Source organism: Mercenaria mercenaria, chromosome 4 (assembly GCF_021730395.1).
Source record: "Mercenaria mercenaria strain notata chromosome 4, MADL_Memer_1, whole genome shotgun sequence".
Lineage (NCBI taxonomy): Eukaryota > Metazoa > Mollusca > Bivalvia > Venerida > Veneridae > Mercenaria > Mercenaria mercenaria.
The window spans coordinates 44,731,998-44,746,546 of NC_069364.1; the positions used below are offsets into that span (position 1 = coordinate 44,731,998).

General features: G+C 35.7%; 1 protein-coding gene across 1 annotated transcript; it reads left to right on the forward strand.

The window, feature by feature from the left end:
• The first annotated feature begins 453 nt into the window (after window positions 1–453).
• LOC128556334 (uncharacterized) lies at window positions 454–7,997 on the forward strand. Its single transcript, XM_053541067.1, has 2 exons — window positions 454–1,089; window positions 6,460–7,997. Exon 2 carries the CDS (start codon window positions 6,465–6,467, stop codon window positions 7,713–7,715), a length of 1,251 nt encoding a protein of 416 aa, XP_053397042.1. The 5' UTR covers window positions 454–1,089; window positions 6,460–6,464; the 3' UTR covers window positions 7,716–7,997.
• Window positions 7,998–14,549: the final 6,552 nt, after the last annotated feature.

Sequence of the window (14,549 nt, forward strand, 5' to 3'; positions counted from 1 at the left end):
GATACCACAGCCTTCTGACTCATGTCGACAATTCCATATCATTCATCAGTTGTCTAATTTAGTTAGGTTATATTACCGATTTCCAGTTTATGACTGCACTGAATGTAATATTCAGCTTAAATAACGCGAAGCATAAAACACATTTCATAGTTTACAGGCATGTTAAAGGTCCATTACTAAAACCCGAACGAGTATTATATGAAAACCAGAGTTTGTAGCTGAGACTTCCTATTTACTGAAAATATGGCCCACTGCATCGGTTCTGACCAAATAGTCATGAATATGTTCAAGAATAACTAACAAATAAACAAAAAATTGTCGTATAATGACTTTATGAATTCATTATACTTATTTAGATAAGCATATTTTATCATCTTGTTATAAGTCATCGGTCAAATTGTCACACACAAAGAATTTCGGAATGGTACTTTAAATAACTTCAGCGTTTGTTTACATCTAGAAAAACAGGTTAAGATATCTCGTCCAGGTTAATTACCCTCTGGCCACGTTATTCGCTGCGTCATGATTGTTGTTTTGTTTCTAACTAATTGTTATGACAGATCACTAATGAAATAATGACATGTTTTTATTATTATGGTCAAAATGCGTGCCCTTTTGGAGAAAAACAATTTAGTCATCCCTACGAAGTTTTCCTTAAATACCGCTAAATTCTAGATAGAACTTCAGTATCAATCTGCCCGTGCGAATGTTAGTAACGTATGCCGATACTCCATACGATTTAAGATAGTTTAGAGCCGGGGCAATTAGCAATGAATTATTATTGTTAGAGTTAGACATTAATGAAATAATAGAGATTATGTTAGGAAATTGTGAAGAAAGACATTGTTGTATATATTTACTCAGAACATAGTACTATATTAAACAGTAGTTATCATAGAGAACTGAGTTGTTGTTGTTGTAGTTAGAATAGTGAACTCTAGACCCTGTTACACCACACGGGACTTATTTGGTGCCGTGACCAGGATTCGAACGAACCTTCGGAACGTCGCGGCCACAACACAAAAGAAGTACTACCAACCACGGTTCGGTTACCCGGGGGAAACTGTGACGATCATATCCTCTGCACTGGTGAGTGAAAATTTCTTTGCTTGTTTTTTGTTGGCTTAATTATGGCAGATCAAGATATCGCAGCAATTTTCGAAAATCTGGGGCGTGAATTGTCTAATGTTTCGGCTGTCGTAGGTACTCAAAGTATATCTCAGGTTATTCCACAATTTGATGGGGATCCGAAACAATTTAAATTTTGGCTGAAAAATATTGAAAAATACGGTGTTCTTACGGGTTTAACTGGAGATAAATTAAAACTTGTCGCTTATCAGTCAAGCAGAGCGGCAGTAAGTGATTTTATACAAAGATATTTAACGGAAAATGTTGATAGGGACTGGAATCATTTAAAAACAGAATTGTCTTCAAGGTTCGCTGAAATACAAGATCCTCAGCATGCATTTTGTTTACTAAGAACAATCAAACAGGCTCCAGGTGAAAATGTTCAAATTTATGCCGAAAGACTTCTTACTTTGGCAGAAGAAGCTTTCGTAGGTCACAATGGTGATTTAAATTTAATTGCAAGACAAATGATTGGATTTTTTGTGGATGGGTTGGCACACGATTTTTTAAAAATGAAAGTTATGAGAGATAATCCACAAACTCTTCAGGCCGCCGTACGGTCCGCCATGAATGAACAAAATTTGAGAACTAGATTTAATCTACGGATAGGACGGAGTGTGGATTCGTCCTCACATAATTCCGTTCAAGAAAATGAACCTATGGAAGTAGATCATTTAAGGCCACGCAGACCTTGCGCTTACTGTAAGAAACCAGGTCACCACATAAAACAGTGCCGACACAGGCTTCAATCTATTCACTCTGTTGAGTATGGACCTCCAAACGTTGATCCTCGCATTCCACCTAGATTTAAAGATCAAGGTCAAAATAAAATCGAACAAGGTTATAATTCTCATAGATATCAAAACTCATCTAACTCTGACTGGAAATCTAAGATTACTTGCTGGAACTGTGGTAAGTTAGGGCACCTTGCCAGGGAATGTAGAACTAATCCAAACCGTTACGCTAATTATCAAAATCCAAATTATCAACGTACATATAGCAACCAGGGAAACTAACAACCTCCTATCACAACGAAGTCGGTGATAGGAGAAATCGTTATGTCTACTTTTAATATAGCAATTTGTGGCAACCCAAACTCATGTATAATAAAAATTAGAGAAAAACGTTTCAGATGCCTTGTAGATACCGGAGCTGAGGTATCGCTTATATCATATAGAACATATGCGTCCCTGCGACGTAAACCAAAACTTTTAAATAATAAGGCTAATCTTCAGTCTGTAAATGGACAATCTTTGGCCGTTAAGGGTAGTGTAAATTTAACATTTAAAATAGGTTCAGTTAAAAAGTCCCATTTATTTTATGTGGTAAGCAACATAAACAGAAACGGTATCTTGGGCCGAGATTTCTTATCGCAAATGGTGTTAGATTATATTTTGATTTAAATTGTTTTAAAAATAGATGATGAATATATTGCTTTAGAGGAAGACATACACGTAGCTTCCGTGGTTAGACTTCGCCAAACTACGGTCCTGAGACCTAATACTGTAAATATTATAAAGGGAAAAGTCAGATATACTAATGGACTGAAACATAACAGAGTTTATGACCTAGTGGGGATGAACAACTCCTTTTTGAATAACGAGCCAGGCTTGCAAATTGTTGATTCTGTAATTAGATTACATGGCCACAGGCAATTACCAGTCATGGTTATAAATAAAACACATAAAACTATAAAGTTAAGAGAAGGTTTTCCGATTGCTAGGTTAGGTGATTTAAGCCTAAGGGACATCTCGTCCGTAAAATTAGATACTAGCAATCCATCCAGTGAAGAGGACATCTTTTCAGAAATTAATGTGCCCGAAGAACATTACGACTTAATATATAATCTGCTTAAAAACAATAGAGATGTTTTCGCGAAAGATGACTCAGAACTAACATTGACTGATACCGTTACAATGAAAATTGACACCGGGTCACACCCACCAATTAGACTCAGACCTTATCGCATTCCTATAAATCACCGCCAAGCAGCGGATGACGCAATAAAAAAAATGTTAGATGCAAACATTATACGTCCGTCCCATAGTCCATGGCGATTTCCTGTTGTTATTGTTTCCAAGAAGGACAGCAGCAAGCGATTATGTCTGGACTTTCGTGCATTGAATTCAATATGCCGTCAAACGTCTTATCCGCTTCCTCGTATAGATGATATCTTACCATTATTAGGAAAAAGTTGCTGGTTTTCCAGTCTGGATTTAGCTAGCGCCTTTCACCAAATACCTATTCAGGAACAAGACAAAGAAAAGACCGCCTTTGCCACGCCATTTCATGGACTCATGGAATTTAATTCCATGGCATTCGGGCTTTCCAACGCACCAGGTTATTTCCAATCATTAATGAGAGAAGTCTTAAAAGGCTGTGAATCTTTTGCTATCGCACACCTTGATGACCTCATTCTATTCAGTAAATCTTTTCAGGAACATATTGATCATATTAAGACTGTTTTCCAAAGGTTAAGACAACATAAGCTTAAACTTAAGTTAAAAAAATGTCAATTCCTACAACAAGAAACAACCTATCTCGGATTTACAATTGATAAAAATGGTATCCGTCCGGATCCGAAAAAAGTAGAAGCAATCCGAAAATTGCCACGCCCACAATGTGTGCGCGACGTACGAAGCTTATTAGGAATGGTAAATTTTTTTCGTCACATGATACATAACGGTAAACAATCATACACGGAAATTGTCGAGCCACTTATCGATCTAACAAGAAAGAACGTCAAATTTAATTGGTCAGTAGCTTGTCAGGATAGTTTTGATCAATTAAAAGATAGCTTGTCCATTATTCCACAGTTATCTTTCCCAGATCCAAGTCGACCTTATAGGTTATATTGTGACGCTGGCGATACTGTGATTTCTGCAATACTCACACAAAAATACGATGATGAAGATTCAGGTCATTATGTTAACGAAAAACCAATTTATTTCATTTCACATAGACTCAGCAGGACACAAAGGAAATGGCCCATCGTAGAAAAGGAAATGTACAGTATTCATTTTGCTATCTCAAAGCTTTCTGCATACCTTACGGGTGCTGAATTCGTTATATATACGGACCAGAAATCACTCATTTTACCTATTTAACTCCCCCATGCAAAATAGAAAGATTCAAACATGGGCATTAAATATTTCTAGTTATAACTGCAAAATCGAGCATATACCTGGCCGACTAAATGTCATAGCGGATTTTCTCAGTAGGCCACCGGCGCTTAAAACCAACAATACAATTAATTCTGATGTCGACAGCGACCCTGTCTCTGATGTCAAGGATAACACGTATAGCTGTCAACCTAACAGCCAAAATTCAGCGGACATACCGGTCAAAACAATTAACGCTATTAATTCACACCAGTTAGATCTTAATGACCTGGCCGATAAACAGTTTATTTCGCAACAATCACACATAGAACCGGTTCCTTCCTTTTCGGATTTAAATTTGGTCATGGAACAAGATAAAGATCATACTATTCTTGAACTTAAAATGAGATTACGGCATGGAAAACCATCTAAAACTGAAGCTACCAAGTATATTGAACTTGATCAAACACTATATTACGTCTCCAATGTCGATGAAGAGCCGAATTTTCGATTATTCGTACCCAGTCACCTTAAACATTTGGTTATTAAACAATACCATGATGATAACGGTCATCAGGGATGTCAAAGGTTATTTGCAACAATTAAACAACACTATTTCTGGCCCAGAATGTTTAAGGAATTGTATGATTATGTTTCTCAATGTGTTGTTTGTCAGACAAGAAATCTTACTACCATTAAAACCCCTAGTAAGGAAACTGGTATACCCCCGTTTCCATTTTCTATTGTTTCAATTGACATTTGTGGGCCATATCCTCAAACTTTATCGGGAAATAGGTACATAATTTGCTTTGTAGATAATTACTCAGGTTACCCGGAGGCATTTCCTGCTCCTGATAAAAGTACTAATACCATCATACATCTGTTTTTAGAGGAAATATACAGCAGATACAGCACTTGTTTAAGAATTGTAACTGATAATGGTTCGGAGTTCACTAGCGGCGCAATGCGTGACGTGCTTCAGGAATTAAACATAGAGCACATAAAAACTACACCCTACCTTCCATCTTCTAACGGAATAAATGAAAGATCTCATAGCACTATGAATGATATTCTCTCGAAAAAGGTACAAGATGATACACGTCAATGGGATCTCCACTTAAATATGACTCTCGCCGCCATGCGATTCACCGTTTCTACCAATTCTAAACATTCTCCATTTTTCTTGCTTTTTAACCGTGATCCTATTCTACCAATTGATAATTTACTTAAACCTCGACGGAAATACCATGGTGAAGAGTATCACAAAATTATATTAGAGGAACAACATAGAGCCTTTTTAAATGTGCATCGTACACTGAAAAAGATAAAACGCAAGCGTGTTTTAAAAGCTAATGAGAATATTAAAGAGACAACCTTCCAAGTTAATGATCCTGTATATTATAAAAATTTCAACAGAAAAAGTAAGTTAGACGGAAAGTGGAAGCCCTATTTCAGAATAATTGAACAGAAAACTCCCTTAAATTTTATTATTAAAAACCAACTTGACAATTCAACGCACAATGTTCATGCTAACCAAATTCGTCTGGCTAAAATAAATGAATGGCCGATTCCCGCACCTCCATCTGGAAGGCCGCTAAGAAAGGTTAATTATGCGGTTCCCCCTGCGAATTTAAGCAGCAGTGATTCCGACTCTGAGACTACTTTAAACGACCCATTACCCCCCATAAGTAACAGAATACGCCAGGAGCGCTTAGATTCTGATGAAACAGACGATATTCCCTTAGCAGAATTACAAAAACAATTACGCAATAAAAACCATATTTCAGGTGAAAATATTAAGTCCTCAGATGACGAGATGTCTATTGATAATAAATCAGATGTTTCTCTCCCTTCGGGCAGTCAATTACCTTCCGAACTGTCATCGCCCGTCACGGAAACAGACGGAAACGTATTCGCAAATTATGATTCAGACTCGGACATCGCCCTTAGCTTGTCCGACAGTGATAAAATGCAGCTCAATGCCATTACTGTCAACCCGACTAAACGTCGGCGCACTAATCGTAAACATACGGTTAAACATACAGACTCACCTACTGCTAAGTCGGGTGAAAAACATAAAACTATCAATCACATGCTCTTAAAGTGTCTTGCTACTGTATTGTAAAACAAACATAAAGAATGATAGTCATCTGCTCTTGACAGCTTGACCCTCAGTGACTTATGAAATCTTTTTACTAATTGTTTTTTTTTTTTGTTATTCTTGTTTCAGTAAGGATGCATTACCTGCTATTCCTGTGCTCTTTTACATTGGTCGGTGCTACAGAAACTTATGATAATGTTATTTTTCAAAAGATAAATGAAGTCTCTACCACACGTTCGCATTGGAGCGTGGCTCTAGTTTTAGACACTTCGATTTTTAGTTCCTTTTTGGATCAAATTGACAAAGAAATAGAAACTGTTAATTCCACCACAGAGAATGTGAGCAACCACCTTAAAAACAATCCTAAGAACTTAGACTTATTACCCTATCTTCTATCTATATCAAATGTGAAGCTGGAATTACAATACGTCCGAAGCACGTATGCGAAAATATTTAATAGTTACTCTGACTACCTATCGTTACACGTTAGAAACAAAAGAAGCATTCTGGGATTAGGGTCTGTCTTCAAATTTCTTTTTGGCACTGCTGATAATGATGAAGTTCAAGTAATTAAACATAACGTAGTTAGATTAGCTAATACACAAAAATCCATCATTCACATACTAGAAAACAATTTGTCAATTTTAAACATTTCACGTTCTCACATATCAGAGAATAGGCAGTCTATTAACGAATTAATACAAGCTTTACAACAGGTCGATGAGAAAATGAAAAAATGGCAAGGTCGCATGGAAAAACAGATTGAACAAATTCAAGGTTATACTATTAATTATAACAACCTCCAGCTTATCATTGATGAAATCAAACAGACTGTTTTTTATGCTAAGGCTCATCTCTCAGAATTTAAATCCCAGCTCGATATATTAAGTGCTGGCAGGGTATTCCCTGGGCTATTATCTCCCTTTCATCTGAGGGCATTATTAGTAGAAATACAGAACCAGGCGCCTAAAACTTACGCCCTGCCGGCGGATCCTAGCACGGATCTGTGGAAATATTATCAATTCTTACGCAGCTCGACTATGATTGCTGAGGACAAGATTATCATTAATATTCATGTTCCCTTAATCGATTTTAATAGTCGTTTTGATGTATATCGTATTCATAATTTCGAACTTCCCTACAGTAACATTAATCGATCATCGATACCTCAGTCATCTCAGGTACATCTTGTCGCTAAGTACGATTTAGAATTTTCAGCTCTACTTTTTAATCGTGAACGCACAAAATTTGCTGTCATTCTGCCCAGTGAATTAGAATCTTGCAAAAGTAGCTTTACGCAATTTTGTCAAGTCAGATCCCCATTTTATCAAGCAAGCATGTCTGAATTATGTGTTACGGCTTTATTTCTACGAAACCCCAGCTAAAGTTACGCAAAACTGTAACATTATTATTAAACCTAACACCAAGTTACCTTACGCCGAAAATATAGATAACGGTCTATGGGCAGTCACCACTTTAATTGATTTAAGATTCGTCATCGTGTGCCAATCTGACACTAAATCTAACCATGAATTAGTTGTTAAAGCCCCTCTCAGTTTAGTTCAACTTGAGATGAACTGTCAGGCCTTTAATGAACATTTGAACTTAAGTCCATGGTACTCTCAAATTTCTAAGAAAACACATCACCTTGATTATAACCCTCTACTTCCTCCTAATATTTCTACAAATCACCTATGGAAACAATTTCACTACAAACTTGAGAATTTTACAAATGTCAAGCTGCCCCACGAATTAAAAACTATTAAGCAAATTCCGCTTGACATTCTCATTAACAAATTAGAGAATCTAAGACACTCTAAACTAATTGATGATTCGATTTTCCCCACCTGGATTATAGTACTTATAGCTGCTGGTTGCTCAATTACTCTAGGAATTGGGATTTTTATTTATTGTAAATGTAAATTACGAAATTCTAAGCACCGATCTGCCATAAAGTCACGAAATACGGGTTCAGAAGTTATTCGCTACAAATTTGTCTCTGGAAACGACGAAATAATTACTCCTGCTGTCAAATCCGGACCATTTCAAGCTACTGCACCGATCAAGGAAGATAACAGCGTTGCCGAAGGCAGTATACTATCTGCCTTGTATCCGAAACTTTAAGTCTTTAAGTGCACATCAATGTCGAAAGTGTCTATTGTTCTGAGTAATGACTGTATATATCTCTTTTGACTGTTCGTAATTTGGGTGACGGATACATCTACTATATAAGCAACTTAAAATGGCTTGAGCGGTCCACTCGTTCACAGAGAATTGAGATCTGTTTACTTACGAATTTCACTTGTGTTTAATACTAAGTATCACTATGGAATGTATCAGAAAATTCGCTATTGCCAGGATCTTTATATCCTTCACGCTGGAGTACTTAGTCTGTAAGATTTGGCACCTGATCCAAGACTAGGCGAAAGCAAACTGTGATGAATGCTGGGGGACAGATGATGGCTGTTCCCACAACTTCAGAGCCACCGACGTCATCCAACGTTTTGACAATGTGTATACGGCCGTGGTAAAAACACTGGCCGACGACCAGTTAGCCAGGCACATCTTCATCCGAAAGGCGGAGCGTCGAGTACTGGACCTTTCCAGAACCAGACACCAGTACGTCTGCCAACATTGCATACGTACTGAATTGAACGACTCAGCGCTTCAGTCTACAATGGAGGACTGTGCAAACTACGAGGCGGTGTTCCGGGCGGTACTTCAAAAGGTTCCGAAGTCGGCAACGTCACATCTGTTACCAATCTGGCCGTACCAGCTACCGTGCGGAGAGGCGCCTGCAGCCGATCTTAATGACGTCGACTGATTGTGTCGTTCCTTTAGTATTTTATATTTATATTTTTATTATATTATTCAGTTACGAAAAAAAAAACTTTTAGAAAAAAAAAAAATACGGAATTTATATAATCGCATATACTCGCATATTAATTGTGTTTTTGTTATATCTATGATATCCTTAAAAAAAAAATACATATAAATATCAGTAAAATACATATTAATTAAGTAATGATTTTATTAAATAAGTAATGTTTTTATTTTTTTTTTAGTTATTGTTCTATATCTATCCTTAAGAAAAGTAGATCATTAAACACTTATCACTATGTATACCAATTTTATGTTTTACAATTATATTTTTCCTCACAGAAATACTGTTGCAGCCAAGATCAACAACAACTTTTCTAGTAATTTTTATCCAAACAGTTCTTAAAGATTTTACACTAAGATTGTGAATACATTAACCTTACTTGTTGTTCTTCTTCCATAATTCCTGTTATGATGATAAATTAAAAATCGATGTTTATTTATTGTAACTTTTAGCGGAAATTATCACTCTTAATTAACATATTCAGAGAGTAAAATTCACATTTTTCTTATGTCATTTCCTACTAATTGTCAGTTTATCCTTTCAGATTGCGGAAATTCCAGTAACTTATATTTTAATTACCGTACTTAAAACCATTACTTGTCATGCTGATTAAAGCATTTTTCTTATTCTTTCTATTTCAGTCACACTCTTGAAGGCAAAACTCCTCTGGGCAAGGGAGGAAAAAATGGACTTTTAATTACGGAATTTATTGTGAAATTGTGTTCCGCTAGTAATTCAGTGTTTTATTAAGATTTAGAGTAATTAAATGGGGTTTTGACTTCAAAACGCAAGAAAAAAACAATCTAGGACTGAAACAAAATCGAAAACGAATTGAATATTCTAGGACTAAATCAAATCGTGAAAATTGTGAAAATTAAATCTACGTATTCCATGTGATTTCCTATTCATTGATTATGTATATTATATCATGTGTTGAAACTATATATTCTTGATTTTGTATTCTGTTGTATTCTATCTTTCTCAAATCATTAATCTTCAGAAGTACGGCTAAAAACATTTAAAATAAATTCTACGTATTACTTATAAAAATCAGCCGGTTTTATGCATTGTTTTATGTTAAATTGTTAATTGCCTCGCTTGAATTTTAATTTTTGTTTTATCTTTTTATTTTTCTTATAGATAATTAAAAAAAGAAAACTCACAAGTAAGAGACGAGTGTCGTATAATGACTTTATGAATTCATTATACTTATTTAGATAAGCATATTTTATCATCTTGTTATAAGTCATCGGTCAAATTGTCACACACAAAGAATTTCGGAATGGTACTTTAAATAACTTCAGCGTTTGTTTACATCTAGAAAATGACAGGTTAAGATATCTCGTCCAGGTTAATTACCCTCTGGCCACGTTATTCGCTGCGTCATGATTGTTGTTTTGTTTCTAACTAATTGTTATGACAGATCACTAATGAAATAATGACATGTTTTTATTATTATGGTCAAAATGCGTGCCCTTTTGGAGAAAAACAATTTAGTCATCCCTACGAAGTTTTCCTTAAATACCGCTAAATTCTAGATAGAACTTCAGTATCAATCTGCCCGTGCGAATGTTAGTAACGTATGCCGATACTCCATACGATTTAAGATAGTTTAGAGCCGGGGCAATTAGCAATGAATTATTATTGTTAGAGTTAGACATTAATGAAATAATAGAGATTATGTTAGGAAATTGTGAAGAAAGACATTGTTGTATATATTTACTCAGAACATAGTACTATATTAAACAGTAGTTATCATAGAGAACTGAGTTGTTGTTGTTGTAGTTAGAATAGTGAACTCTAGACCCTGTTACACCACATGTTTGCCTATGTCAAACCGAAAGTATGCTTTCCGACTGCTTACGAACCCGTCGAGCATCTTCGGACTTTTTCGGAAGAATCCTCCGAAACGAGGCTATAATTTATAAATAGATGCAAAATATATCATATGCCCAAACGATAACGTGATTTTTACAAACTTAGCACATGGAATTCAACAATTTTGTAACTCACAAAAACTTCATGAAAATCATTCTTATAATACAGGTAATATACAGCTATACTACAAGTTTTTATAAGGAAAATTCAGGCCCTTCCCGAATAAAAGTGTTTTTACAACTTCGTCTGTAAACGTTTTCAGTTAATCTCTTTTCAGTATAATTTTAAGAATATAAATGAGTAACTGTCTTACACTGCAGAAACAAAGTATGATTGAAATTTACCTAAATACACTTATTTATGTACACATGGCTACATTAATTTAATAAGATTTTAGACATTAAACACATTGTCTTGACCTAATATATGTCACTGTCAATTTTAAATTTAAATTTTGTACATCTCATATTTTTCGTGCAAGTCGTGCATAATTACCATCATGGAAATACAGTTATTTTGTTGCGCGACTTAAATAGATATTCGTTTGAAATAATTTTAAAATCACGTGATCCCGAAGAATTTCCGACCGATTACGGAAAAGCGATAAACACGGAAGTAGGACAAAATGACCCCCATGTCAGTCTAAGAAAATACAGAAACAATCATTTGTTTCTCTGTACATGTGTTGATTTCAAGAGAATATTGCACGGCTATCGTAATGTTTAGTACTATATTTCAAAATATGTAGTCTTTTTTTAAGATTTATGTCTATTCATTTGTCTTTATTTTGCACCTTTAAGTAAAAATAGTAACGACTGTTACCATATAATGTTGTAGGCCTTCTAATATTGTATTTATATACATGTTCATTGATCAAATATTTATATTTGTTAAATATTTACTCTTGATATGCATCAAAATGAGATGAAATAAAACAAAATGTCATGGCCGTTTCTGGTTAATAAATTTGATGGATTTAACATTGCACCGAAAGAGTTTTAGTTCATATGGCGACTTTCAAGCTTTTCATGGTGGAGGAAATAAATAAAAATTTGCTTGACCTGTACTTGCAATAAATTAGTATATAAATATAACTTTTTATAATTAAGAGATGGAAAGGGATGGAGCGCAGCGACTGACCGCGGCTTCTTGATTATGAAGAGTACTATTTATGTAATCTAAATATTTTTGTGTATAACCTACTTTTAGGCACCATGCATGTGTCTAGTGATAAATAATTAGCCATGCCTCCCCAGACATTTTTAGATTATTCAGAGCAGTTCACCTGGTGCAGCGAGTTGCAACCAGCCATTCATATTGTGATTATTGTCTGCATAGGTTTACATGATACAACAATGAGTTCCAATGAAGGAACATTCACTTTTGTTATGTTAACAACATAGGAGGAACCGTGTGTTTTACTTTTATTTTATTATTCACGTATCCCCTATATTTTTGTACATTGTTAGCTCACCTAAGCAATGCTCAGGTGAGTTTTTGTGATCGCTCGATGTCCGGCGTCTGTCAACCTTTAGCTTGTGTGTATGCGATAGAGGCTGTATTTTTCAATTGATCTTCATGAAATTTTGTCAGAATGATTACCTTGATGAAATCTTTGCCGAGTCCGAAAATGGGTCATCTGGGATAAAAAGCTAGGTCACTAGGTCAAATTAAAGAAAAACATTTTGTATGCAATACAGGCTGCATTTGTCAATTAATCTTCATGAAATTTTGTCAGAATGATCGCCTTGATGAAATCTAGGCCAAGTTTGAAAATGAATTATCTGGGGTTAAAAACTGGGTCACTAGGTCAAATCAAATAAAAACATTGTGTATGCGATGGAGGCTGTATTTTTATGCCCCCCACCCCCCCCCCTCCAAAGAAGGAGGGGTATATTGTTTTGCAGATGTCGGTCGGTCTGTCGGTCGGCCGGTCTATATGTAGACCAATCCGTTTACGGATGATAACTCAAGAACATTTGAGCCCAGGATCATGCAAGTTGACAGAAAGGATGATCATGACCTGAAGATGACCCCTATTGATTTTGAAATCTGTATGTCAAAGGTCAAGGTCACAGTGACCCTAAACAGTTAAACGGTTTCCGGATGATAACTGACTAACGCTTGAGCCTAAGATCATGAAAGCTGATAGGAAGATTGGACATGACCAGCAAATAACCTCTATTGATTTTGAGGTCAGTATGTTAAAGTTCAAGGTCACAGTGACCCGGAACAATTAAAGGATTTCCGGATGATAACTCAAGATTGTTTGGGCCTAGGATCGTGAAAGTTGATAGGGTGGTTGGTCATTACCAGCAGATGATCTCTATTGATTTTGAGGTCAAGAGGTCAAAGGTCAAGGTTACAGTGACCCGGAACATTTAAACAGTTTCCAGAAAATAACTTGAGATTGCTTTGGCCTAGGATCATGAAACTTGATAGGGATGTTGGACATGACCTGTAGATGTCCCCTATAGATTTTGAGGCCTGTAGGCTCACCTTGACCCGGAACAGTTAAACACTTTTCGTATGATACCTTGAAAACGCTTGGGCCTAGGATCATTAAACTTAATAGGGAGGTTGATCATGACCAGCAGATGACCTCTATTGATTTTGAGATCAATAGGTCAAAGGTCAATGTCATATTGAATCAGAACAGTAGCACTTTTGTTTACAGTGAGCAAATAATTTCTGTTCCTTGTGCAATTACAGAATGCATCGAGTGGGGCATTTCGTGTTCGAAGAGCTATTCTTCAATTGATCTTCATGAATTTTGGTCAGAATGATTAATTTGATGAAATCTAGGCCGAGTTTGAAAATGATTTATCTGGGGCGGAAAACTAGGTCACTAAGTCAAATCAAAGAAAAACATTTCGTATGCGATAGAGGCTGAATTGTTCAATTGATCTTCATGAAATTTTGTCAAGATGATAATCTTGTTAAAATCAAGGCCAAGTTTGAAAATGGGTCATCTGGAATCAAAAACTAGGTCACTAGGTCAAATCAAAGAAAAAACATTGTGAATGCGATAGAGATGGTATTTTCCAATTGATCTTCATGGAATTTGACCAAATAATAACCGTGATGAACTCTAGGCCAAATTCGAAAATTGGTTATCTGAGATAAAAACTAGGTCACTAGGTTAAATCAAAGAAAAACCTTGTGTATGCGATAGAGGCTGTATTTTTTAATTGATCTTCATGAAGTTTGGTCAGAATTATTGCCTTGATGAAATCTAGGACAAGTTCTAAAGTGGGTCATCTGGGGTCGAAAACTAGGTCACTAGATCAAATTAAAGATAAACCTTGTGTATGCGATAGAGGCTGTATTTTTCAATTGATCTTCATGGAATTTAGTCAGAATGATTGTCTACATAAAATCTAGCCCAAGTTTGTATAGGGATCATCTGCGGTCAAAAAAATAAGTAAAATCAAAGAAAATCCTTTTGTATGCAATA